Genomic DNA, 26,776 nt, shown 5'->3' with positions numbered 1-26,776 from the left:
AAAAAGGTTCTCAGTAAAACAGTAGAGTTCAGTGGAGTGAAGGCTTGGCTTGTTGAAAAAAATCTTGTTTCCACTACAAAATTACCCTTCTCCCTACCTCCCAACACCAGCCATTTTAAGCCTCCCTATGATGTCACTTCTGCATTCAGAGCCAGCAAAGAGCTAAAAGTCCTTCTTGTAAGTGTATGCCCAGCGCCCACAGTGGGTATTAAGCACTTAGGTTGGCAATGTAATGACACACTGTAACAATCTGTAATATGAAGCAGTCAGCAAAGCCCTGGCTCTGAAAGCTATTTCTCCCGACCATTAACCATATGTTTGGCTCCTCAGATAGCCAAGCGGGTGTTCCAGCTTACCATCTGGTTTCTATCCACACAAGCAACTGCAAAGCACAGACTATCTCCCTCTGGAGATGCGTGCTTCTTTCTCTCTCTTTTCCGTTCTTCCCTTCCCCTTTTCTCCTCCTAGCTCCTTTGGAACCCTCTGCGAAAAAATTCTCTGCCATACATCACGTGCAAAGAAAACTTTACCTGACCTGGCAGCAGCAGAGCCATTAAGAATACACAGCTGGACTGTAAACACAGCAGAGGGCCGTTTACCATCCACGAACAACACGGTCTCTACCCCCTTCCTCATCTCCTAGTGAGTGCGGACACTGGATCCAGTGTGTTAAAAATAGGTACATTCTTGACAGATCCAGGGGTTGTTGTGGTGCCCTTCACACTCACTTCATATTCTGGGCGGGTGTACGGCTTTAAAACACACACACACACACACACACACACACACACCCTTAAGTTTCCCTCTGCATTCAATCTGCATGACATCAGCCTCACACAGATGACAGACCAACTGCAAACAACCAAGTTAACTAAAGGATTCTAGTCCTTTTTCTGCCTTAAAGGATTCGATCCCAAATATTTTTTTCTTTCTTTTTTTTATTAAAGAACCCAAACTGAAAGAGATGACACTTTAGAAAAATAAGAGCACACAGCCATTTTCAACTAATTGATAACTAGCAAAATCTATGCTTATTTACATCTGTAGTTTAATAGTATTTAATAGTACACAGTTAATGACATGGAACATGCCATTCATAGGATTTTCTTACAATGTCTCCAAAGTATCCCAGATCTTCTCCTTTACTTCAAATACTTTACTACAACTTCCTAAAAATTTATGAAGAGACATTTGATAAACAGAATTTAGGTAATTTTTCCCTCCTTTCCCCACAAGAATTACATGTGCATTTCTAGCCCATTTGACTGGATAAAGAAATTCAAGGGAATCCTTTCCCATTACTTAAAAAAAAAAAAAAGGAAGAAAAAAGCTGGTTTCTCACATACCAAGAACAAAAGAATATCATTAAAAAGTGATTAGCAGAATGTCAGATTTTATCAACGTGGCAGTGCTGCAAGGTTCCGTCAGGGAGTACTGTTTATTCAGCTAACAAGGATGCCAGGCGGCCGCTACCTGTGCAAACTTCTTACACCCACTGCTCTTGTCAGTTCTCATTTCCATGACCTCAAATATGGTTTCTTAGCTACTTCTACCAATAAGGGACATTAAAATTCCTTTTGGTTTTAGAGAATAACAGAAAAGAGAACTTCTAATTTCAGAAGACTTGGAAAACTCCACAGAAGACAGGGTCAATTCAATGCTGTTTTTGACCTGAAAATCATAGTACAAATGTAAGATTACATTACCTTTACTTATAATATCATTAATAAAAAGAAAAATGGTCCATATTTTCAAAACTTCCACATTTTCATAATTTATCTGGCTCTTTAAGCACTGTAGAAGCGATTTATTAAAAGGTATTCGTGGTTTTCATACATACTGATGTCTGGGCCCTCCTCCCCCAGCCTAATTATACCAGGATCACTAGGGGCGGGCCTGGGCATCAGTAGTTTTGAAAGCTGCCCAGTTGTATCTATCATGCAGCCAGAGTGGAGAAGTCTTGCTCTATGTGAACTCACGTGATATTACAAACGACCTCATCAAAACCAAAATGAAATCTTTGGAATGGAAATGAAATGAAATTTAAGATTAGAACAGTGGATTTCAAACTTGGTTAGAAGTGGAATCTTCCATCCAACACCAGCCTCTATGAAATCTCTGTAAACAAAACAGCAAAAGTGGTAATTTATAGTGTCATTGTATACTCTCAGCCTGCACAATGTCCATGGATTTCATAAATTCAAATGTATAATTTTTAATTACTGTAAGTCAACGAGGGAGAACAAAGAAGCCATTTTATGGAACACAAAAGTATGAAACCAGGGTTATGGCTGAGAGAGCCAGTGCTGTGCACCTCAGCATCCAATTTCTTCCATGGTCAATGGTTCAGATGGTCAAGGCTGGAGGCAGGAAAAATAGCAGTGTGTGCAATAGGATGAAATTAATTCACATACATTAATTCAATAAATGTCGATTAAGTGTCTAGTACACACTAGGTACTGCCCTCAGGGGTCATGAGGGGAATACGTTGCAGCCTTTCCCCTTGAGAAGTCTAGTTAAGAAGACACCTACTGGCAGAACAGCAAGGTAAGCATAACCATGGCAGGACTAAGAGCTGCTATGGGAAGAAGAAGCTGATCCTGTCTGAGGAAATGGTGTTTTATAACTGCACCAGCATGGGACATTCAAGTCAGGTTCTAAAAATCTGAGTAGCATTTTACAGCTAACAAAGAAAGAGAAGAACATTTCAGGAAGAAGAAACAGAGTGTGGGGGGGAAAAGCCCTAAGTATAAATAGGCCTGGTAAATTCTGGCGTTATGACAAATCCTGAGGCAGGCAGGAAGGGCTGGTATATGAGGCTGAAGAGGTAACTGAGGCCAGGTTGTAAGGAACTTTCAGAGTCATGATACAGCTTAGACCAGCACTCATCAACAGAACTGTAAGGTGAACCACACACACAATTTCAAATTTTCTAGTTGCCGCATTAAAAAGTAAAAAGAAACAGGAGAAAATAATTTTAATGATGCGTTATTTAACCCAATATATCTAAGCTATTCATTTGAACATGCAATCGATATAAAAATTATTAATGAGATAGTTTATATTTTTTTCATACTAAGTCTTTAAAATAGGTATGAGTTTTATACCTGTAACACATCCCAATTTGGACCAGCCACATTTTAAGAGCCCCACAGCCATAAGTGGCTAGTAGATACTGTGTGGGACAGCATAAGCTGACGCATTTTCCTTCGGGCAGTGTAGGTCCAAGGACTTGCTGGGATTTGTTTTATAAGGAGACACGTCAGCAATACTGTGAGAAGCAGAGGGAGGGCTGCAAGGCAGCTTCCACAGTCCAGGCAAGGGAAGAAGAGAAGGATGAACAAGCAGGGCAGTAAACCTGACGTGGTAGTGGGATGGCATGGAAGGGTCAGACTCAAAAGGCATTTCTAGAAAGGATTCAGAAAACAAAACGGCTGCACATGACAGATGAGAGATGAAGAAGAAGGAATCATGGAACCATCAAATACGTTTTCCAGGGCTAAAATGTGTGCTTAGTGTGAAAAGTTACTAATGGTGTATTTAATATGAGGCTGCATAATTCTTTTCATGTGTGTTGCCCTCTGCTGTGGAATGTGATGTCATTTAATAAACATGTGCTGAGTACCTACCACGTGTTGGCACGAATGAGACACAATTCTGTCTTTCAAGGGGCTCGATTACAGTGTGGGAGACAGAACAACAAACGACAACCAAGTGTTAAGCTCATTAATAGATGGATGTGAACGGAGGGGTACAAAGGTTTCCATAAAGTATAACTGTTTCCTATAACATATTCAGTGGGGTAGCAGGGAGTGGGGCTTATTAACTGACTTTTAAAATTGATATAGCCCACAATTCACTCGTGTGTTTGTATTTGGTGGCTCTGCATTAAGAAAATCCTGATAGTCACCGTAACTACGGTGTCACTTGCTGTCTGAATCCTAGCTCTCTACACTCAGGGACCAAACAGATTCAGACCAATTTTCAGATAAGTCTCTTGCTATCTGCCGTTGTCACTTATTATCTGAAACTCAGAAACAAAATTGACAGGAATAATACTGTATCCTTTGCTTTTGGAACACACTCTGGGAAATTTCCACATCTGAATTCTGGAAATGAAGGGATTGGAACAGCAGGGATAGTTATATTGGAAATGATAACAGTTTTTTAGCAATTCATTTTGTCATCGCATTATATGCCTCAAACTAATCCAAAAGCTTGAAAAAAATGCAGCAAAGATTTTTTTTCTTTAATTTCAAATTTTAATCAAATGATAATCTGACAACTACTTGATTTCTTTAATAATCAGTCAAGGAGCTTCCAAAATGTAGAGTGGGTATCTGGGACCCTAGAACAAGATATGTCACTAAGTGATGTGTGCTGTGTTCAACTGGCCTTTAATTCACACAGAAACCTACACACAACAGAGGCTCTTGAGCCCTGCCTGGCATGTAATTAGTGTGCTGAATATGTCTAACGGGAGGAATTCACTCATTCAATCTCTGATCAGACTAGAAGCTGAAAAACACGGGTACAGAATATCCTGATCGGTAACTCATTTATAAGAAGTTCAAATATATAAACCAAAGCAGCAGAAAACAATTTCAAGGTTAACGTTATAGTCCAACTCAATGCGTTGGTGGTCCCAATGTGTTAAAATTTGATACGCAACATGTTTAAGTGTGCGTGTGTTTTTATTATGGTTATAAAGAAACTGTTTACAATACATTAAAAATGAAATGCTAACTAAACGTTTGCAGAGTCCCTCAAGCATCTCCAGGGAACTTCTGCAGACCAGAATTTAAAGACCACTGGCTTAGGGCTTTTGAGGTTAAAATGTAAATATTAGAGCAATATTTTAGTGCACCTACTATTTAAGGTTCATCAAGTCATTCCCAAACTTCAGCCTAGGGCAGACATCATCTCCTGAATCTCCTGAAAGCAGTAAAGCTAAAAAAAACTACAGACAGTGATTTTAAGGTTCTTGAGTGAATTAGATTTAAAGAGGCTGGGACTCAAATCTGAGGTACGTTATTCATTTTGCCAGTGTTGTTCATTCACTAACTCACTCAGCAATATTTACTGAGTACCTATAACATGCCACATACTCACTATTCTAGAGACTTGGGATACATCCGTGAAGAAAACAGACAAAATCTCCCACCTTCATGGAATTTAGGGCCTAGTGGGGGGAGACAGACAATAGACCCAAAGGAGAAACATAATAGGTTAGTTTTGTTATAAGGTGATAGACGCAATGAAAAAAAAACTTGACTGGGGACAGAGGAACTGGAAATGGGGTGGAGGAGGAAGGCTGCAATTTTAAACATGATGGTTGGGGGGGTGAGGAGGCGAAAGAAGATCAACACCTTGAAGTAAAGCAAGAGGAGGTGAATTAGAGCAGTGGGTCTCAAAGTGGGGTCCCAGGACCATAGCATCACCTGGAAACTTGTTACTGGCTCAGAGGTGCTGGGGTGGGGCCCAAACAGCCTGTTCTGACAAGCCCTCTGGTGACTCTGACACACATGGAAGTTTGAGAACCACTGCTCTAGAAGAAAGGCCCTAGAACAGGAGCAGGCCTCGGCTGTTCTACAGAAACTGGGGTGAAACTGGGGTCTGGAGGCAAGAGCCAGGATGAGCGTGGTGGAGGTAAGGAAAGTGGGGGCCAAGGGCAGCCAGAGCATGGAGAGCTTTCAGGTCACAGGGAGACTTTTACTCCAAGTGAAATGTGCAATCACAGGAGGATTTCCAGGCAGAGGAGCCACAAGGCCTGACTTATATTTTTAAAGGTTCATGCTGGCTGTTGTGTTGAGTGGAAATACTACATTATTTGCTCCAGGAGAAGACTCCTTAACTTCTTTTTTTTTTTTTTTTTTTTTTTTAATTAAATTTATTGGGGTGACAATTGTTAGTAAAGAGACTCCTTAACTTCTAAATTCCACTTTGGGCAGTGGTGTGCTGCTGAATGTTGAAAAACAGGCTCTGATGGTGGAGAGCTCCAATTTAGAGTGTTTGCTGATTTCCATGGTGTAAACACTCCCACTGTGGCTGATTTCAAGCTGCCAACATGACTCACTGAACTTGGAGTTGTGAAGAGATGTGTGCGATCAACTCACAATACTTACTTTAGGTCATTGCTACCACTGAGAATATTTTTAAATGATGTGGAATTTTGTAAATCTGACTGATAATGTTAATGTTATTTCAGAAGTCTATATAAACGCAGTATATTCTACTGGCATATTACCGTTAATCAAATGCAGATCCCAAGTCCTTAAATGTTAACATAAAGACAATATATTAACTTTATTTAAATAGAACCCCATTAGCATTAAACCCACCAATTTTCTTTGCTCAAAAATCTATGAAGCTGTTAGCTGGGGTTTCTATCTTATTGCATTCTGCATTTGTCCTTCTACTATCATATTTTGTAGCCTTAAAAAGTACGCAACCGACTAGAATTTGTCATGCAGAACATGCAGGGCTGCAAAAAGCCAAGAGCTTACTTAAATCCTGGGCAGGCCATCAAGGAGTGTGTGTGTGTGTGTGTGTGTGTGTGTGTATTACAAGAATAAAAGTTTGCATTTATCGGAAGATGAAGTGAAGTTGGGATAAGGCCTTCATCCATTTGATGTGCCATTAAGAAACTTTCCTTATCCTACTGGGATGACTCTATTTCTGTCCATCAGGGCAGATTGTACTTTGTGAAAAATATTTTAAAAGTACAGCACCGTCTATGAAGAAAAAGACTCTGTAAACTCCTGATAAACAGAAAGTGTTTGCTGCCATCAGGAATATGCGCCACACATTCTCCAGTCTGCACTCTCCCTCAGCTGTGTCCCACCCACTCGCAGACCCCGGCCACCCGATCAGCAAATGTGCACATGCTCGCGCTCCTGCAAAACAATGGAGTCTTTCAGGCCTTGCAATCTTGTGAAGAAACAGGCTGAAACGTCATGGGAAAAATTAGGAAATTTCGGAGGAAAACAGCTCACAAAATGAGGGGTGGAACCACTTGCTCACATGTCCTAATTCCTGAACAAAGAGAAACAACCGTGACAGCCCCCTGCCTGCTCTGACCCTTGCACTTCAAAAGAGAGGCGTCCTAACCCCCACTTCTTTGCTTGGGGATTACAGCCGCAAGATGTAGAGACTTCAGAATGAGAAATTTTTAAACCTAAAAGAGAAGAGTGAATTTCAAAAGGTTTTCCCTCAAGAAAAACATAATAACCAACCCCAATGACCTGCCTTGTTCATGATCCATAATACCAACACAGTTCCAGACCAACTGGACTTCACCAACCACACAAAGAAAAACAGAAGCTCCTTCTAATATATTGTGTGTATGTATGTGTGTGTGTGTATATATATATATATATATATATATATATATATATATATATATATATATATTTAGCTCTTCCAAAGTATTATTGTTTTAAATCTCACACAACTAGCTCCACCTCAGCAATTCTTTCCCATGACCTATCTCATACCCAGTTTATACCTTTCAAACCAGCCTAGCTGGCCTACCATTCTGCAATGCTCCATTCCCGATCTCCCAGCCTTTGCCAAAGGTTGTTCCATTTGCAAATTACCTGCTCCCCCTTTCCCACCAAACAACCTCTCTCTCACCTTATTTAAAAAAAAATAAAAATCTCAGTTTAAGATGTAGTACCTACTGCAAAATGTATTTCCAGATTCATCAAGCACATTTGTAAACTTGTGAACAAATTTACCCTTCTGCTTTAATATGCCTATATGGTATTTTCCAGTTGATTAAATGAATCTGGCTTTTCTAAACTCTCTGAAGCTAAAGTCGGAGTCACTTCTTCCTTACATGTTCTCCAACTTCCTACCATATTTCCATCTGTAAGATTTTATCCACTGTTAAAAGCATTACAGGCATGTTAGCTGTCTCCCCGTAGTGAAATCTGATGGTCAATCGTTTTGGGAAAAGAACTGTAAGTGGTTTATCATTATAAAGCATTATGTGGAAGAGGTATTTATTTTGCTCTTGGAAGAAAAAAAAGCAACACATATTAAAATCATCAAAGTGTTTTAAAAGGTAAAACTATCTAAAAGAAATGGATCACATAATGAAAATAAGAGAGTCCAATGAGCCTGAAACCTTACAAAGATATCTCGCTGACATGTCACCAGTATCACTCCAAGAGCCGTAGCCTAAAAACCACCTTTGGAATAACCACCATTTAACAGTGAGGTAGAATTCTGAGTCAGGTAGTGAACTGAGAGGAATTTAATGCAAATTAATCATGCTGGCTAAGGTGCAAAAGAGGATGATGGTGAAACACTGTCAGAGAAGTGAAAAGTAAGTTCAGTCCACAGAGGTGACTCCACAGTCAGCACACCTGTGAACTAATAGACCAAGTTCTTAAACCACTGGTTCAAACTCTACTACACATCAGAATCATGTGGAGGGCTTTTCAAAATCCCAGTGTCTAGGTCACACACCAATAAAATCAGCATGTCTGGGGTGGGAGCCCAGGCACCCATAGTTTTTAAAGATGCCCAGGTGATTGCAATGTACATCAAGGTTTTGGAACCACTGTCCTAGAATCTACCAGTGGAAGGTTTCACTCGATGAGGAAAGATCACAAAAATTTAACATTAAAGATGGTGGTGATACAGAAAAAGTGTTTGACAAGATACAATATCCATTTATGATTAAAACACTTAATAAAATAGGTATAGAAGGAAAATATCTTAACATAATAAAGCCCATATATGACAAACCCTCAGCTAATACCATAATTAATGGTGAAAAACTGAAGCCCTTTGCTCTACGTTCAGGAACACGACAGGGCTCTCCCCTATCACCTCTGTTTTTCAACATAGTGTTGGAAGTCCTCGCCAGAGCAATCAGGCAAGAGAAAGAAATAAAAGGCATCCAAACTAGGAATGAAGAAGTTAAATTGTCACTCGGTAGATGACATGATGCTATATATAGAAAACCCTAAAGACTCCACCAAAAAGCTATTAGAAACAATCAACGAATAGAGTAAAGTTGCTGGCTACAAAATCAACGTACAAAAGTCCATTGCATTCCTATATACTAACAATGAAATAACAGAAAAAGAAATAAAACAAACAATTCCTTTTGCAATTGCAACAAAAAGAATAAAATACCCAGGAATAAACTTAACCAAGGATGTGAAAGACCTATATGCTGAAAACTATAAGATATTTTTAAAAGAAATTGAAGAAGCCACAAAGAAATGGAAAGACATTCCGTGCTCATGGATTGGAAGAATCAACATAGTTAAAATGGCCATATTACCCAAAGCAATACATAGATTCAATGCAATCCCCATCAAATGGCATTTTTTAAAGCAGTAGAACAAAAAAATCATCAGATTTCTATGGAACCACAAAAGACCCCGAATGGCCAAAGCAATCCTAAGAAAAAAGAACAATACTGGAGGTATCACACTCCTTGACTTCAGCTTGTACTACAGGGCAACAATAATCAACACAGCATGGTATTGGCAGAAAAACAGACACATAGACCAATGGAATAGAATTGAGAACCCAGAAATAAACCCACAGATAAGTTTTGACAAAGAAGCTAAAAACATACAATGGAGAAAAGACAGCCTCTTCAATAAATGGTGCTGGCAGAATTGGAAAGCCACGTGCAAAAGAATGAAACTGGACTGCTATCTGTCACCATCTACCAAAATTAATTCAAAATGGATCAAAGACTTAAGCATAAGACCTGAAACAATAAACTGCATAGAAGAAAACATAGGTACTAAAACTTATGGACTTTGGGTTCAAAGAGCATTTTATGAATTTGACTCCAAAGGCAAGGGAAGTAAAAGCTAAAATAAATGAATGGGACTATATCAAACTTAAATGCTTCTGCACAGCAAAAGTAACCATCGACAAAATAAAGCAGCAACCAACTGAATGGGAGAAGATTTTTGTAAACAGTGCCTCCAATACATGGCTAATATTCAAAATATACAAGGAACTCATATAACTCAAGAACGAAAAAAACAAACAACCCAACTGAAAAATGGGCAGAGGACCTAAAGAGACATTTCTCCAAAGAGGACATACAAATGGCAAATAGACATATGAAAAAAATGCTCAACATCACTAATCATCAGAGAAATGCAAATAAAAACACAATGAGATATCACCTCACCCCAGTCAGAATGGCTATCATCAACAAGACAAATAGTAACAAGTGTTGGAGAGGCTGTGGAGAAAAAGGAACCCTCATACACTGTTGGTGGGAATGCAGACTGGTGCAGCCGTTATGGAAGGCGGTGTGGAGGTTCTTCAAAAAATTACAAATAGAATTGCCATATGACCCAGCAATCCCTCTCCTGGGTATCTACCAAAAAAATCTGAAAACATTTATCCATAAAGACAAATGTGCTCTCCAATGTTCATTACAGCTTTATTTACAGTGGCTAAGACATGGAAACAACCAAAATGTCCTTCAATAGATGAATGGATAAAGAAGTTGTGGTATATATACACAATGGAATACTATTCGGCAGTAAGAAAAGATGAAATAGGACCATTTGTGACAACATGGATGGATCTTGAGAGTATAATGCTAAGCGAAGTAAGTCAGACAGAAAAAGTAGAGAACCATATGATTTCACTGATATGTAGTATATAAACCCAAAAACAACAGAAGAACAAGACAAACAACTGAAAGAACAAAAACTCACAGACATACACAATAGTTTAGGGGTTACCAGAGGGTAAGGGGGAAAGGGGAAGCGGGGCTCTAGAAGAGGGTAAACGGGGTCTAATATATGGTGATGGGAAGAGAACTGACTCTGGGTAGTGAATACACAATGTGAGATATAGATAATGTATTACAGAATTGTACACCTGAAACCTATGTAACTTTACTAACAATTGTCACCCCAATAAACTTTAATTTAAAGAAAAAAAAGATGGTGGTGATGATGAATTAACTTTGATACTTTCATGTGCGCAAACTACTTTGGCGTAAATAAGAAACTCGTCTCTGATCACCACAATGTGCTCTAATACGCAGTCTTAAAGGCCTAAATGAAGTTGTGGCTTTGGGACTTAGACTAGGAAAGGGAAACAAGCCATGATGAGCCCTGACAGCAACAACAATAATTGCAACGTCGCCCACTGTGGTGTCAGGACTCTGGGCTTTAGAGTAAGCAGCCTGGATGCAAGGCCTCCGCTGGGCATCTGCAGGCTGTGGGGCCACATAACCCTAGTGTTCTATCTGAGGCAATGGTTCCCAACCCTGGCTGCTTATTAGCATACCCAGGTACAGGCTGCAACCCCAGAGAACCTGACTGGTTTTGAGTGGGGTCCTGGGATGCACGTATTTTAAAACATCCCCAGCTGACTGTTATATCATATGAGTATGGAGAACCACCAGCAGAGAGACTATAAGGAAGAGCTCTGGGGCATACCACTTGGGTTCAAATCCCTGCTCTAGCAATTACTAGTGATGGCTCAGTTTCCTTATTTGTAAAAATGGAACTAATTGATAACACCTCCTTTGTTGTGAGGCTTAACTGACAATTCATTTATCTACCTCACTGGATTATTGTGAGGTTTCGAAATAACATCTGGCATATAGCAAATGCTCAGTTTTATATACTACATCGCATATGTACACACATGTGTATTTATTGTAAGGATTAAATGTCATGATGTATATAAAGTGCTTATACTGTCCCCATATAGAAATGCTCAGTAGATATTAGCTAAGCTCACGCTGATGATAGTGGGAAAACTTACTGGAACTGGCTGTCTTCTGTCTGGGATTTCATCCTCTCCTTACTGCATGGCAGCCTTTGCTTCGGAAATAAAACCAAAAAAATTATGGGGATGGGGAGAAAACTTTTGCTTTCTCTTAATTATCAGGAGATGCCACTAACCATGGAAGGGTAGTTCTACTACAAAGTAATAATGGAAATACAGGCCAGTGGAATAGAAGAGAAATATGGTGATCTGGCCCTGCGCTACATAATGATAAATAGCAGAGGAAACTCAATCCCCTCATTTCCTACGGGGAACCCAGAGTTGCAATGTGTTTTGCCCACGATCACACGGTTAGTGGCAGAACTGGGATCAGACTTGGGAACAGAGCTCTTCAGTTTCCAGGTTGTTTCCATCAATCATCCCTGGTGAGGAACATGTCTGAGAGGCACATTATCATTTGGGAAATGTGGTACTTGTGGCCAAGGCCAACGTGATGGGTGAGGAATGCAGTGCCCAGTTTTTCAACCGCTTCCTTCCACACTCTACCCAATTCCCTTCCCTGGTCCAAATTCCACACCCTGCAGCCCATTTCCGGCTGAGACGGAGGATATAAAACACTAGAAAGCAGATGTGGTTTGCTTTGCGGCCAAACTGTTTCCTTGGGGACGTTCAATTCCAATTTTATAACATAAGACAATTATAAAAACAGTTTAATTTCCCAAATTTTCATTTACACATAACTGATCAGGGATGTACATATATTAAGGGATAGTTGCATATTTTTTATCCACCAGCCAAGGACAGGAAGTCCTGTCTTTCAGCTGCTGAGTCTCAGACCACTCCATCTGAATATTGTCGCTAACAACGTGACCTTGTCTGGGTTCTGCAGAATTTAAATATTCCCTCAATGTCATTTCTACTTGACCTCAGCAACATGACCAAAATGCAAATTCAAATACCATTTAGTAAAGGTAAAACATTCACTTCCTAGTACCAATCCCCCCTCCAATTCCAGTCCAGTGACCCTGAGCTAGAGCCTAATCCAAACGATTACAAAGCAACATCCTGATGAGTTGTCATGGCAACCCACAGATGTCAGCTATTCCATGTCCCAGGGCTGTAAATTCTCATTTTTAGTCTACTCATACCCTACTATTTCATGTATAACAACCAACTAAAATGCAATTTGATATGTCAGCTGCCAAACATAATAAGAGATGCCACTTGCTATTATAGCCAATAATAAAAGATTTCTAGTTGCTTCTGTTTTCAAAGATAGAGCAGATCGCTGTATATTTTAAGTCATTGGGCTGGTCCTCAAAGAGAGGCTATTTAGCCAGACTTCCTCAATTCTTATTTAATTAGTCAATATTTAAGAGAGCCTTTGAGATAAAAAGGAATTCTAGTGAAAGCTAGGCATTATTATTTTTCTGAACAGGAGGAAATGAACTGATCTTCAAACTTTCAATAGACACAGTATATTTGATCCAAAAGAGAAAATAACACATGCACTTGCACACGCAAATTCCAACTGTGATTCAAGCCTTTCAAGGCCACAAATATACAACAAGGGCACCTTGCATGACTTTCACTTCTTTATAACTTGAGAAGAGACAAATATGAGATATGACAATTAAGTTCGCGAACTTATTGCAACAATGTTGCTAACCTTTTTTTTTAATATCAGAAGGATTATTCATTATGAATTTGTAGCAAATGGACAAAGAGCTAACCTAGTTTACTATTTGGAAGTGCTGAAAAGGCTGCATGAAAAAGTTAGACAACCTGAACTTTTCGCCAACAATTCATGGCTCTTGCATCACGATAATGCACCAGCTCACAGTGTCTGTGAGGGAGTTTTCAGCCAGTAAACAAAAAACTGTATTGGAACACCCTCTCTACTCACCTGATCTGGCCCCCAATGACTTCCTTCTTTACCCGAAGATCAAGGAAACATTGAAAGGAAGACATTTTGATGACATTCAGGACATCAAGGGTAATACAATGACAGCTCTGATGGCCATTCCAGAAAAGAGTTCCAAAATTGCTTTGAAGGGTGGACCAGGCACTGGCATCAGTGCATAACTTCCCAGGGGGAGTACTTCGAAGGTGACCATAGTGATATTTAGCAATGAGGTGTGTAGTACTTTTTCTAGGATGAGTTCACGAAATTAATTGTCCAACCTCGTATGTATTATTGAAATCCAAGTAATCCTAACATCTTGTTTTAATCTGCAATTTTGTTATGGGCTGAATGGTATCCCCCCAAAATTCGTATGTTGAAACCCTAACCCCCAGCACCTCAGAATGTGACTGTTATTTGGGGACAGGGACTTTAAAGAGCTTTTTAAAGTTAAATGAGGTCACTAGGGTGGACCCTAATCCAATATGACTGGTGTTCCTATAAGAAGAAGAGATTAGGAGGTAGACACACACCGATGAAATATCATGTGACCTTCAGCTATCTACAAACCGAGGACAGAGACTCTTAGGAAGTAAAATCAACCCTGCTGACACCCTGACCTAAGACTTCCAGCCTGCCAAACTGTGAGAAAACAGATTTCTATTGTTTAAGCCATCTAGTCTGTGGTACTGTTATGGCAGGCCTAGCAAATAAATACAAGTTGCCACCTTTTTCACAGTTCCTATCAATTCGCCAGGAGTGGCCTTGATATTAGGTATAATGGGTCCAAACCCACCTCTGCAGGTCTCTCTCCCCTGACTGTCTTCAACTGTGGCCCAGGAGGGGTTCACTGAACATACACAGGAGCAGGCTGAGCGCTAAGACAGTCGGGAGCTCTACTAGCATGCTAATACAAAGAAATCCCTTTTAAAATATCCATTAGCTTAAAAATAAAGAAAAACATTAAAATCAGCTCTGTAAGTCGCAAAACTAATTGCTAGAGTTTATTTTTATATTCCCTGTTTATCCTTTAGCAGAAATCCTAGTGAGAAAAGAAATGTCTATGAGACGAACAACAGGCCCAAAAGGAAAGAAAAATGAAGACATGGATAATACACAAACAAGATTATCAGTCCTGAAATAATCCAGAAGGAGACATAATGATAAATTATACTATGTGGGATTTTTTAATCCTAAAAATAAGCAGAATGTGAAGAGGTATACAGAAAAGCTACATGCCAACAGCTTTAAACCAAGACTGACCAACACCTATGTAGAGTTGCAAACTATTTTTCTGCTAAAATTGTAAGAGAGCTTTTCTCCTTTTGGGTTTTGAAAACCAATTTCCAAAACTTCTCTTTCTGTCTTCACAACACTTGCCAGAAAGTTCAAAACAATACTTAGGGCTTGTCTCTAATAAGTCCATAAATGGTCTTCTTGGTATCTTTCATTAATTCCTGGCCTCATTTTCCTACTTTTGGTATCAGCTTTAATAAGGTGTGTCTTTGGAGTTAATTTGGAGTCATTATTGTGGGCTAATATTAAATAGCCTTCATGAAGCCTCAAATGCTTGTATTTGTGGGTACTGCTCTCCCAAAGCATCTCTTTGATTCCGTGAGATGTGAAATTTCATACTTAAGTGAAAATTTGTTTCAGTTCACGGAGAAGCTGAAACAACATCAATTTCTCATACCTGTTTTAATCACAATTTGAATGTATTGGATAAAATAGAAAAGAGAGAGCTGAACTGAAACCTTACAACTAAGGACATATAGAAGCCACCGAGAGACAGGGAGGAGGGGCGGAAACATTTAATGGATTGGTCTCACACCTCCATGTGACCATTAAAAATTGGGAGAGACATTTTGGATACGGAGGACTCCCCAAAAGAGCGAGGGGTCCCAGGCCCCCATCAGTCTCCCTAGCCCAGGGCTCCAGTGCTAGGGAAAGAAGGCCTCATAACTTCTGGTTGTGAAAACCAGCAGAGATGGTTTTCACCTGAGTGGCTGAGTGAACCAGAAGGCAGCTACAGTCCCAGGAGCTCCTCTTAAAGGGCCAATGCACGGATTTACTCGCTGGTGGACTCACTCGCTCTGAGCTCCGATGCTGGGGCAACAGCTCAAAAGGCACCAGGGACATACGAGGAGGAACTGAATTGTCTGGCTTCAGAGCAAGGGATGGAGCAGGAAATTTATCCTGGTCAGAGGAGCTGGCAGAAGCCATTGTTTCTTTGTTGAGCCCTCCCCTCCCTGAGTGCAAACATACACAGCCACCATATCTGCATCTCCATCAACCTGGCTAACAAATGGTCCTTCGCCCTGATTCCCTGAGACCCTGTCCCACTCAACTTTGGGATCAATCCAAGCCATTTCCAGTGGCTTTTCCATATAAACAGCTTGTCTTGGCTCATGCTGCAGACTTTCCTAAAATCTCTCAAAGGTTCACAAACTCCAAACAAGGAGCATCTGGCTTTGGCATGTCCTGTACCTCTTGCTAAGTGGCCACAAGCCCAGCACTAGAGAAAGCTGGTCTGAGTTCACGGCTTGGACTATCCAGGCACCTCCAAGCCCAACACAAGTGGCAGGCATCTGCAGATTGTTTTGTGGCTCATGCCAGGTGACCCTGAGCAGGGCACAGACTGTAGGTGAACTTGCCCTGCAGTGGGGCCCCTCCCAGCAGGCCCCAGGGCTGGCACGCCTGATGACTGGCTTCGGACCCAGCTGGGGCATCACCTGGCTGACTTCAGAAAAAACACACACAAAGGACTGACTGGGCAGGCAACAGAGCCCTTCTAAAGCAAAACCTGCTCCAGAGGGTCAGCCCCAGCACAAAAGCTCCTCCATTGTAGTCACAGCCAGTCCTCACAACCAATCAGCCTGAGGATAAATCCCTCCCATTGACATGTCAATAGCAACCAAGGCTCAACTACAACATGAGGACACACACAACCCACACAAGGGATACACCTGGAGCACTCGGCTAAGGTGACCAGGGAGACTGTGCCACTGAACCTCAGAACACACCTACTACAAAGGCCACTCTACTTAGATCAGGAAACATAGCAGCCCTACCTAATACATAGAAATAAACACAGGGAGGCAGCCAAAATGGGGAGAAAAAGAACATGTCCCAAATGAAAGAACAGAACAAAGCTCCACAAAAAGAACTAAACAAAATGGAGACAAGCAATCTACCAGAGGCAGAGTTCAGAACACTGTTTATAAGGATGCTCAGAGATCTCAGGGAGAACTTCAACAAAGAGATAGGAAACATAAAAATGAGATAAAAAACATAAAAGAGAACCAGTCAGAAATAAAGAATACAATAACTGAAATGAAGACTACAGTAGAGGGAATCAACAGCAGATTAGATGAAGCAAAGGATCTAATCAACAATTTAAAACATAGGGTAGCAGAAAACACCACAGCAGAACAGCAAAAAGAAAAAGAATCCAAAAAAATGAGGATAGTTTAAGAGGTCTCTGGAACAGTATCAAGTGTAAAAACATTCACATCATAGGGGTACCAGAAGGAGGAGAGAGAGCAAGGAACTGAAAACCTATTTGAAGAAATAATAATGGAGAATTTCCCTAACCTGGCGAAGGTAATAAATATACAAGCCCAAGAAGCACAGAGACTCCCAAAAAAAATGAACCCAAAGAGGCCCACACCAAGACACATCATAATTAAAATGCGAAAGGTTAAAGACAATGAAAGAATCTTATAAGTAGCAAGAGAAAAGCAGTTAGTTGCCTACAAGGGAGTTCCCATAAGACCATCAGCTGATTTCTCAACAGAAACTTTGCAGGCCAGCAGGGAATATTCAAAGTGATGAAAACTAAGCACCTACAACCAAGACTCGTCTATCCAGCAAAGCTATCATTTAAAATTGAAGGACAGATAAAGAGCTTCCCAGACAAGAAAAAACTAAAGGAGTTCATCACCACCAAATCAGTATTGCAAGGAATCTTACAGGGACTTCTTTAAGACAAAAATAAAAAATAAAAAAAATTGAAAACACAAATAATAAAATGGCAATAACTGCATATCTATTAACAATTACTTTCAATGTAAATGGATTAAATGCTCCAATCAAAAGATAGGGTGGCTGAATGAATAAGAAAACAAGGTTCTAACATATGCTGCCTACAAGAGACTCACTTCAGATTGAAAGACACACACAGACTGAAAGTAAAGGGATGGAAAAAGATTATTTCATAAAAATGGAAATGAAAGGGAAAAAGTCGGGGGTAGCAGTACTTACACCAGACAGAGTAGACTTTAAAACAAAGGCAACAAGAGACAAAGAAGAACCCAGTTAATCCCAGTTAATACTTCTGGGTATTTATCCAAAGAAACTCAAAACGCTAGTTCCAGGGGATGTGTACATCTATATGTTCATTGCAGCATTGTTTACAATGGCCAAGATGTGGAGGTAACCTGGGTGTCTGTCGATGGATGAATGAATAAAGAGGAGGTGGTGCATACGAGTATATACAATGGAATATTGCTCAGCCATGGAAGAGAATGGGTTCTTGCCATCTGTGGCAGCCTGGATGGACCTGGAAGGTATGGTGCTGAATGGAATATGTCAGCTAGAGAAAGACAGATGCAATGTGATTTAGCTTATATGCGGATTCTAAAAATCAAAATGAACAAACAAATAAAGCAGAAACAAACTCATAGATACAGAGAACATTTTGATGGTTGCTGGATTGGAGGAGGGTTGGGGCAGGGTGAAAAAGGTGACGGCATTAAGAAGTACAAATGGGTAGTTACAAAATAGTCATGGGGATGTAAAGTAAAGCATAGGTAATATAGTCAATAATATGGTAATAACTATGTATAGTGCCAGGTGGGTACTAAATTATATAAATGTCTAACCACTATGCTGTGCATCTGAAATTAATATAATATTGAATGTCAACTGTAATTGAAAAACTGAAAAAGGGGGGGGGAATGTGAAGGGGAATAAGAGGTTCAAATTTCCAGGTATAAGACAAACAAGTTATGGGGATGTAATGTACAGCATAGGGAATATAGTCGATAATATTGTGATAACATGGTACGGTGTCAGATGGTTGCTGAACTTACAATGGTGATCACTTCTTTAGGTATATAAGTGTTGAGTAACTGTTATGTACATCTGAAACTAATACAAGGTTGTATGTTAGCTATAGTTTAATAAAAATTTTAAGAAATAAAATAAAATAGAAAAGAAAAGAGAGCCCTGTTAGGAAGCTGGGACTATGATGAGGTGAGAAGGTACCTTTTCTTATTTGGGAGCTTGCATTCAATTATGTTGGCCAGCACCCAAAAGATACACACATACCCTGTGGTAAAGATTTATTGAACTACCACCCAATCCTTTCTTCCATGTGAGAGTGTTACTATGGCAGCTCCACACCAAAGCCGGCCCCAGGTACGAGTCTTCAGCCTGCTCTGATGGATCTTTGCTTCCGTCTGCCTGTGCACACAGGCTGCCAGCCCAGCTCCACATCCACTAAAATCTACTTGACTATTTATAGTGCTGGCTTGGAATTACACAGGTTGGGTTTGAATTTTGCATCCTCTCCTAAGTGAGTGATTCTGGACAGGATATTAAATACTCTCTGAGTCTCAGGTACTTCATCGGAAAATTGGAATAAAGCCCTTCATGGGGGTCGTGTGAGGACTAAACTGAACAACACATGTAGGGTCCTAAGTATGATGTCTGGCACGCCACGGCCAACACTCAAATATGAGTTATTATTACTATTATAGCATTCTTTAAAGAAAGGTCAGTGGTCAGCTTACGCTCATGGTCTTTACATCTCCTGAGTCCATCAACAGGCTGACGTGAGAATTCTCCCAGGATCATTTTGTTTCTGTGTGGTCAGGGCAGTGCCAGCCAGAGCTCTGTAGACCAGGCAGAAGGCGCCACACCTGAGCACCACCAACCTTCTGGTTTGGGTTTATACCTCACTTCATGCAGAGCCTTTACATATTCAGCGTGTTTAAATAACCAGATTTAAAATTTCCCTGTTAGTCTCGGGGGGCCTGTCTTCAGGTTGTTGCTGGCCGAGGGGCAGGATGAAAACCCTCCCCGGCTCATCATCACCACTGTCGTCAGTGATGCCAATGCTCACACCGGGGTCTTCTGGGCTCTGTGGATGGGGGAGCTGGTGAAGTAGTTACGTTTCCTGGAAATATAGGCAGCGATTTCCTGTGGCTTCCTCTGTTCTTGATGTAGAGATGAGCTCACGTAAAAACTAAACACATCAAGGGTCAGAGCTTCAGTCAGTGGCGGTGCAAATGTTATAACATACTGTCATTTCCTCATAAACAGATTCAGAAGTGCAAAGTACAGGCTGTCTTCCAAAGAGCATCCTACCAACTGAGACACTACACAGCGCAGCTGTGAGGTGACGGGGGAGCGTAAGCTAACCTTCCAGGCCTGTGTGTGTTTGTAACCTGCTGCTTCAGTTGCTGAACATTTCCATGAACTGAGACTCAAGTGAGCAAGCACCAAATTTTCCATGAAGGCCAATGTTTTGCATAAACCTTAGCCTGAAAAAGCTCTGGTCTGGTCACAGGGCTTCACTAAAGATTTCTCTAGAATTTGGGACCCGGTCAGAAAAAGTTCACTCTCTGAAGTGGAAAATAGTAAAATTTTTAGATGAACTTAACTGTTTACCTAACTATCCTAAAAGACACTTTAGGATTAAATAAAGCAATGTACGTGACATTGGGTAACTGCCAGGTTCGTGAAAGGTAACCACAGTGTGTCCTTGGAACCAAATTTAAGCAAAGAAAAAGACATTTTGGTAAATGATTCCAGAACATACTGAAGGAGGAGTGGCAGAGGGAAGTGCAGGCTGCACAGGGTTCATACAAATCAGAATAGATATGGAATTGTTTTGGAGGCAGGCAGCCTACTTCCAAATTCCACCTTTGCCATTCACTAGCTGAGTGACCTTGGGCAAGTTACTTAACCACTCTGGACTTCTGCTTCCTCATGTGAGTTTTGTTTGCCCATCGCTGTTTGCCCTTCCTATGTGAAGGGCTGCCCCTTGACAACATTGGGGCACCCATCATCACAGCCGATTACACAAAAACAGCTCAGTTACAGGATACACCTCATTTGCAAGAGTTGGTAGGAGAATTAAAATTAAGTAATGTAAAGCAAACCCAAGAGATGCTGGTTACACTCCTAGAAAGGTACGTCAGCATAGATGCTGGAGTCTGGCTGCATGGGTTCAAATTCCAGCTCCCTGCACAAGGTATATCTAAGATAAATCGCTTAGCATCTTTGTTCTCAGTTTCCTTGACTGTGAAAACGGATCTAATAATAGTAATGCCTACTTGTTGTGAGGATTGAATCAATGTACATAAAACATTTAGAATAGTGCCTGCTACACGCAGTAAACATTCAATAAATGTTAGTCATTCTGATTACAATGGTAGAGCTGTTCTGATCGCTATTAAGGATGGTGTGGAAGTCACTAATCTAGAGAGAAATACCCTTCAGTAAGAAAAAGAATCATTCTTCTAGATAATCCAGCTTAATGGAAAATCCCTTAAGGACAATTAGAGAGACTTCAACTACTCATATCAGAACTTAGCAAGCTTCGGTATTTGGCCTCCTGAGTGGACTCACTGACCAAGAAGATGTGGCCTGAGCAAATGATTCACCTCAGTTGTGCTGCGTGATCTCCCTCTTTCTCACTGTCAAGAAACATGAGAGCATCTCAGTTGTGAATTAATCTGTTGTAAATTTAATTATAAGTCAATTCTTATAAGTCACATCTTTCAAGAAGAACTAATAAAACACTTGTTTGTCCAGTAGCTATCCCCCAAGGGCTATGTCCTTCTGAGGACCACCCTGAACAACCAGCCACTCTCACTCGTCTTGAACCTCATAGTCATTGCAATTCAAGCCTATTTTACGTATTAATGAAATGCAGCTTCTCTTTCACTTCTGCTTTATGTACGATATAATCACTAATCCATTCATTCATTCACGTAATAAGCTTTCATTAAGCACTCACTACGTGTCAGGTGCTGGGCTAGGAGCTAAATAAACAAACACATCCAAGGAGCAGTCCTCAAGATGCTTAGTCTAGTGAGAATGGTAAGTCAACTAACCACTAGAAAACAGAGTGCAGGGAGAGAGATGTCCCTGAGGCATGAGGAGATCTCAGGTCTGCAGGGTGGGACCCAGAAAGAGTTCATGCATTCATTACAGGGCATTGGGAAGCCAAAGTTCTGTCTAGAGCATAGAGGGAGTGGAGAGAGAAAGAGAAGGAGACTAGAAAAATATGTAGGATCTAGACATTCTGGGGTAATATTAAGTGCTTTGCAAGCAAAGGAATGTGTTCTACTTTGAAAGATTTTAAGCAAAATCATGACAGGACTCAGTTTTGCGTTTAGGAAGATCATTCCGGTTGGCAGTATGGAAGAAGAACGCCGTATGTGGAAACTAGGAGGCCATTGAAGAGGTTATTACGTTTACCCAGAACAGAGATAGTAAAGCCTGAATGTGGGAGGGATACAGGAAGGAGTGAACAAGAGAGAGTCTGAGATTCCAGAAAATGGGAGACCCTGGATTCCGTGAAGCTATCCTAGTTCAGCTCACTGGATAGAACAGTGGACCTGTTACTATTCAACTACTTCTTGAAGGAGCTGGGACTACAGATTAAAATTGAAGACTACATGTGCTTACACCATACCAGTGGGATTTGTGTAACTATGCAAAACCATTCTCCATGATCCAGAAGTGCCAACACTCTTATTTCAGGAGCCTAGGAGAACTTGACAATACAGAAATGAGGCCCTTCAATATTCATTCCTCCTCTACAAGCAATTAAAGGTTATTATGACCAACCACGTCTAACAGGCTCAGAAACAACCTGGCTTTTCCATCATCCTTGTGGACTAAATGAAATTTCCCCATTGCTGAGCCCAGTGTAGTTTTATTTCCTCAGTATCTATCTCCTACCACTTTACCTTGCGAAATGTCTTTCCTTTGAATTTAACTAGATAAACACTGTGAGCCCTGCTGCAACATTAGGACACTCAGTGAACATACATTTTATATCATAAGCAGACTATCTGGCCACATCTGCTTGTTTTGTGATATTCAGGCCTTGAGGGAGGTGGGAAAGTTCTCAAAATAAACCAATAGTTTACTTCAGTTAAATATAAAATGCAATGGAATCCCTTCTGTACCACTGGTTACACTGAAGTCAGCTTTTCTTAATGAACCTGTTAGGAAATACTGAGCTCTCTAAATAAATCAGTGGTGACTTCCATTGCACTTAACCACAGAGAGCCTTTGACAAGGAAGAAGGGCCACAAAGAGGGTTCCTTAAACCCAGCTTAGAACTCCATCAAGGTGGAGACCCATGGCCAGGGCTAACAAAGACAATGGTGGAAGAGGGATAAAGGAGAACATCTAATACCTCACAGAGCGTCTTGTAGGGACAGCCAAATGAATTTTAATTTTAAAGGGACACTGGTAATTCTAGAAATCAACATGTCCTGAAGCACGCAGTTCTAAATATAAATACCAGAAAATATTTAGGAAACAAGATCAATCTCTTTTTTGGAAATCAGTACTTATCTGATTGCATTAGTAGTTAAAACTAAATTTATAAAACAATGGACTTGTCCCTTAGCCAAATATATTCATGCATAATAATGAAGCCATATTCTATATGAATCTAAGGGAATGTTACAAATCTCACATCCCCATTGAAAAGAATATATATATATATATATGTTTGTGTATATATACACACATCCCTATCTATTGTCCTACTTCCCTACCTACCTATATTAGGAAAGTAAATTTAATGAACTCACTGAAACTCTCAGAGAAAAATTATGGGAAGACACACACTGGCTAGACACATTGCAGTAGTGGTTACCATAGAAACAAGTTGGTAGGTTTCATTTTTGGAATTGTGCCTTTTGATAAAATATTAAATTTCTTAGATATTGCATATACATACAACAACCTAATTGCTGATGTCCACCTAAAATTACATGTTTTAAAAATTATTAAACTAGTTGTATTTTTAGGTTACTAATATCTATAAAAAAAATTAATTCTTAAAGAGCTTATTTTTAAAAGTCTTTCTCTGCCTTTCCACAGTTTCATACTCAGAAGAAGCTAAAGTGAGGGTGGTAAAGACATAAAAACAGGAATCTAAGGGAACCAGCTTGATCTTGCTTGAGAAAGGTTCCTGATGGCGTTCAAACCATTGGTGCTGACCAATGAGACCACAGCTCTGGTAAGTTATTCTTATTTAAACTAATACTTACATCTCATTTTTCTATGACAAGGTGGCTCTTTCTCACAATGTAAGAAGTGATGATATGTTTCCTTCTTGAGGAAATATTGCCATATGTGGGACTCATCGGGTGTCTTCTTTTCATTTATATTTAATAATGTACTTGCTGTGAGCCTTAAAACCCTAAAAAGCATACACTATACTTCCGATTTTGAAAATTAAGAAAAATGATACATTTTTATACAAGATCAAAATTGCAAAGTTAAACAACCACGAATTCAACTGCTGTCTTTAGAGCAAAAGGAACAGCAGATTAGTTGCTGCACGACATTTTTCTGACTGAAAGCCACTAGGATGTTTGCTGATCGATGCTACACTGATACGTGGATTACAATCAATAGACAACCCAGTATGTATGGAGTGAGCCAGCAACAGCCCAACAACTGCTTGACCTAAGACGTCCGTAAGCCAGAAACCCAGTAAACTTTGAAACTGGGGTTAGTGGATTTCGTTTTCTGTTAGGAGGGAATGTCCTGGCATTAAACCAAGAGCCTCAATCTCCTTAAAACAATGAATTCAGCAGCAATCCTGACTTCCAGACTTAAGAAGTAAATCACATTAACAGCTGAGAAGAGGCTATGAACTTTCTGTTTGAAGGTCAACTGGAAAAGAAAATAAGAGAAAGATCAACTGAAAATGTCATGGGTGGTTCTAGGATTACAGCAAGGTCTCAATGAGACATTAAAGGAACATAGCCACTCTATAAAGCATTTTGGTTCTCTTTTTGCTTTTAAAACTATATAATCACCAATAATCTCTGGAAATAATGATATACCTATAGCTATACATGACTAAGATATAAATCTTTCCTATATGACTAAGAGATGGACCTTATTTTTATACGACCAAGAGATGATGGTTATCTCTGGTGAAACCAAAGGTCACGTTTGTTTTTTTTCTATTATAAAAATAAATAAATATTGTGTGTGTCTGTGTGTGTGTATGCTGACATTTTTAAAATTCAAAAAACCACCACCTAATGATTAGCCAAACAGTGCGATGACTAGAAAAACAAGTATATGAATCAACCCCAGAGCAAATCTCTACTACTTCAGACTTGCTAAATAAAATAAAGACATAAAAATTAATTTTAGGGGTTGTAGGTATGTCCTAACCTTTAAAAGTTCAACTTGTACCAGTTATGTACTAGGTCAAAAAGAAGTTTCACTCAAAACATTTTAGACTAAATAAAAAACATTTTAATATTTCAATATTTTTTTCAATATTGTAATTTTTATTATAAAGCCTAAGGCGTGTTAATCTTTTTGAAAGTTTATTTTGCCTCATAAAAAGTGTAGAGTTGGTTGTAAAGTAATTCTAAGATTATATAAAGAATGTTTTATGCTTCAAGGAGATAAACTAACCACATTCAAGATTTTTAATTTAAATGACATGAATTTTAAATATAATTTACGTGACAATGAATTTTTCAAACATTTTGAAAATATTTTCCTTTAGTCTAGGATTAAATCTATAATATTTAGTCAGGATTTTAAAAATATCCTGCTATTGTCTGCTTTACAAAATTGTTATATTAAGAAATAGCATACAGGTAAAGTAATAGTTGTTTGTCACCTTTCGCTATATTAGAAACCTATAAGAAATCACAAATTAAGAGTTGATGTACTTCAAAAATCTTTGACATTCATCACAAAATAAGAAGGCAAACTGAGTTTGAAAACCACAGTCTACATAAAATCAAGTATTAATCCTGAGCATGTAGATTACCCACTTTGTGCATTAGCTGGAGTGAGCTCTGATGGCCATATGTGCTGTCCCCTGGCAGGGACCAAGGCCCTTTCTCCTGCACCACAAACATCTGCAGGCTACAGAAGACAACCAAATGTTACTATTGCCTGTAGCCAAACGTAATTAAGAAGCTAAATCTAACTCCCACTAAAATAACATAATGTGATTTCCAAAGCCAAGTAGACATTACAGTTGAACTCTATCATCTTTCTTCTCTATAAGGCTAGAAATGAAGAGTTCACTAAATGTATATATGGTCCCCACATATGCTATAATACACACACACGCACACACACACACACACACACACACACACGATAACATATCACTTAATAATGGATGAAAGGTATTGAGATGACATTTCTTAATGGCAGCCACTGGTCTGTGGGGTGGTTTTAATCTACCACAGCTAACATCAACCAAGTTCTGCTATCTGATCATTTAAATGACACCTGGGCTAGGACCAACCTCTCCAAATGGCTCCCATTCTCACCTCCTCCCACAGGCGGTTGGCAGACAGGTTTCAACAGAGAGTCAGACAAATTCATGTTAGCCTAGCAGTCAAGTGCAGTCAGACTCTCTCCTTCCGTGGTCTCACTGCCTCATCTATAATATGGGAATTGCTGTGAGGTTTAAAACGTACAAAAACAAAACATTTAGCACAATGCTAAAAGCACAATAGCTACGAGCCCCGATTTTCACCCTCAATTCTTGTCCACTATCTAAAGCCAGGTGGAACCCAACTAAAGCGAGGGTGAGTGGAAAGAGGTGCAGGATGTAGACAGGAAATGGGAACCTACCAGTCACGTGGTGGCCGACTCCCCTTCTCCCAACCTGCCCCTCGCAACTTGAAATGTCTGCCACAGGCACTTGCCAAACTTGCTTTTTATTTTGTCTTTAACTACCCATTATTAGCTACAGATTGATGAGATAAAATGTAAGATAAATGAAAAAAAAATTTTTTGAACAACTAAAGATACAAGATTACATAACAAAAGTTATACTCTAGAGTTTTGGTTTTGTTTTGGGATATTATTCTGTTGTAGCCG

At 39.8% G+C, this 26,776-nt stretch overlaps 1 protein-coding gene across 11 annotated transcripts in view; it reads right to left on the bottom strand.

Moving 5' to 3' along the window:
• BACH2 (BACH transcriptional regulator 2) overlaps positions 1–26,776 on the bottom strand; it is a 327,244-nt gene that overhangs the window by 256,607 nt on the left and 43,861 nt on the right. The window contains exon 1 of one of the 11 annotated variants that reach the window (XM_019743257.3): positions 531–644. The exons of the other annotated variants lie outside the window; for them this stretch is intronic. Coding sequence (XP_019598816.3) covers positions 531–636 — 106 coding nt within the window. The 5' untranslated portion in view covers positions 637–644. Of the gene's footprint in view, positions 1–530; positions 645–26,776 lie in introns of those variants that run through there. 11 annotated transcript variants of the gene reach the window in all.

The sequence above is a fragment of the Rhinolophus sinicus genome, chromosome 2 (assembly GCF_057876585.1).
Source record: "Rhinolophus sinicus isolate RSI-liver-muscle chromosome 2, RSI-T2T, whole genome shotgun sequence".
Taxonomy (NCBI): Eukaryota; Metazoa; Chordata; class Mammalia; order Chiroptera; family Rhinolophidae; genus Rhinolophus; species Rhinolophus sinicus.
This window is presented reverse-complemented; position numbering and strand designations above follow the sequence as displayed.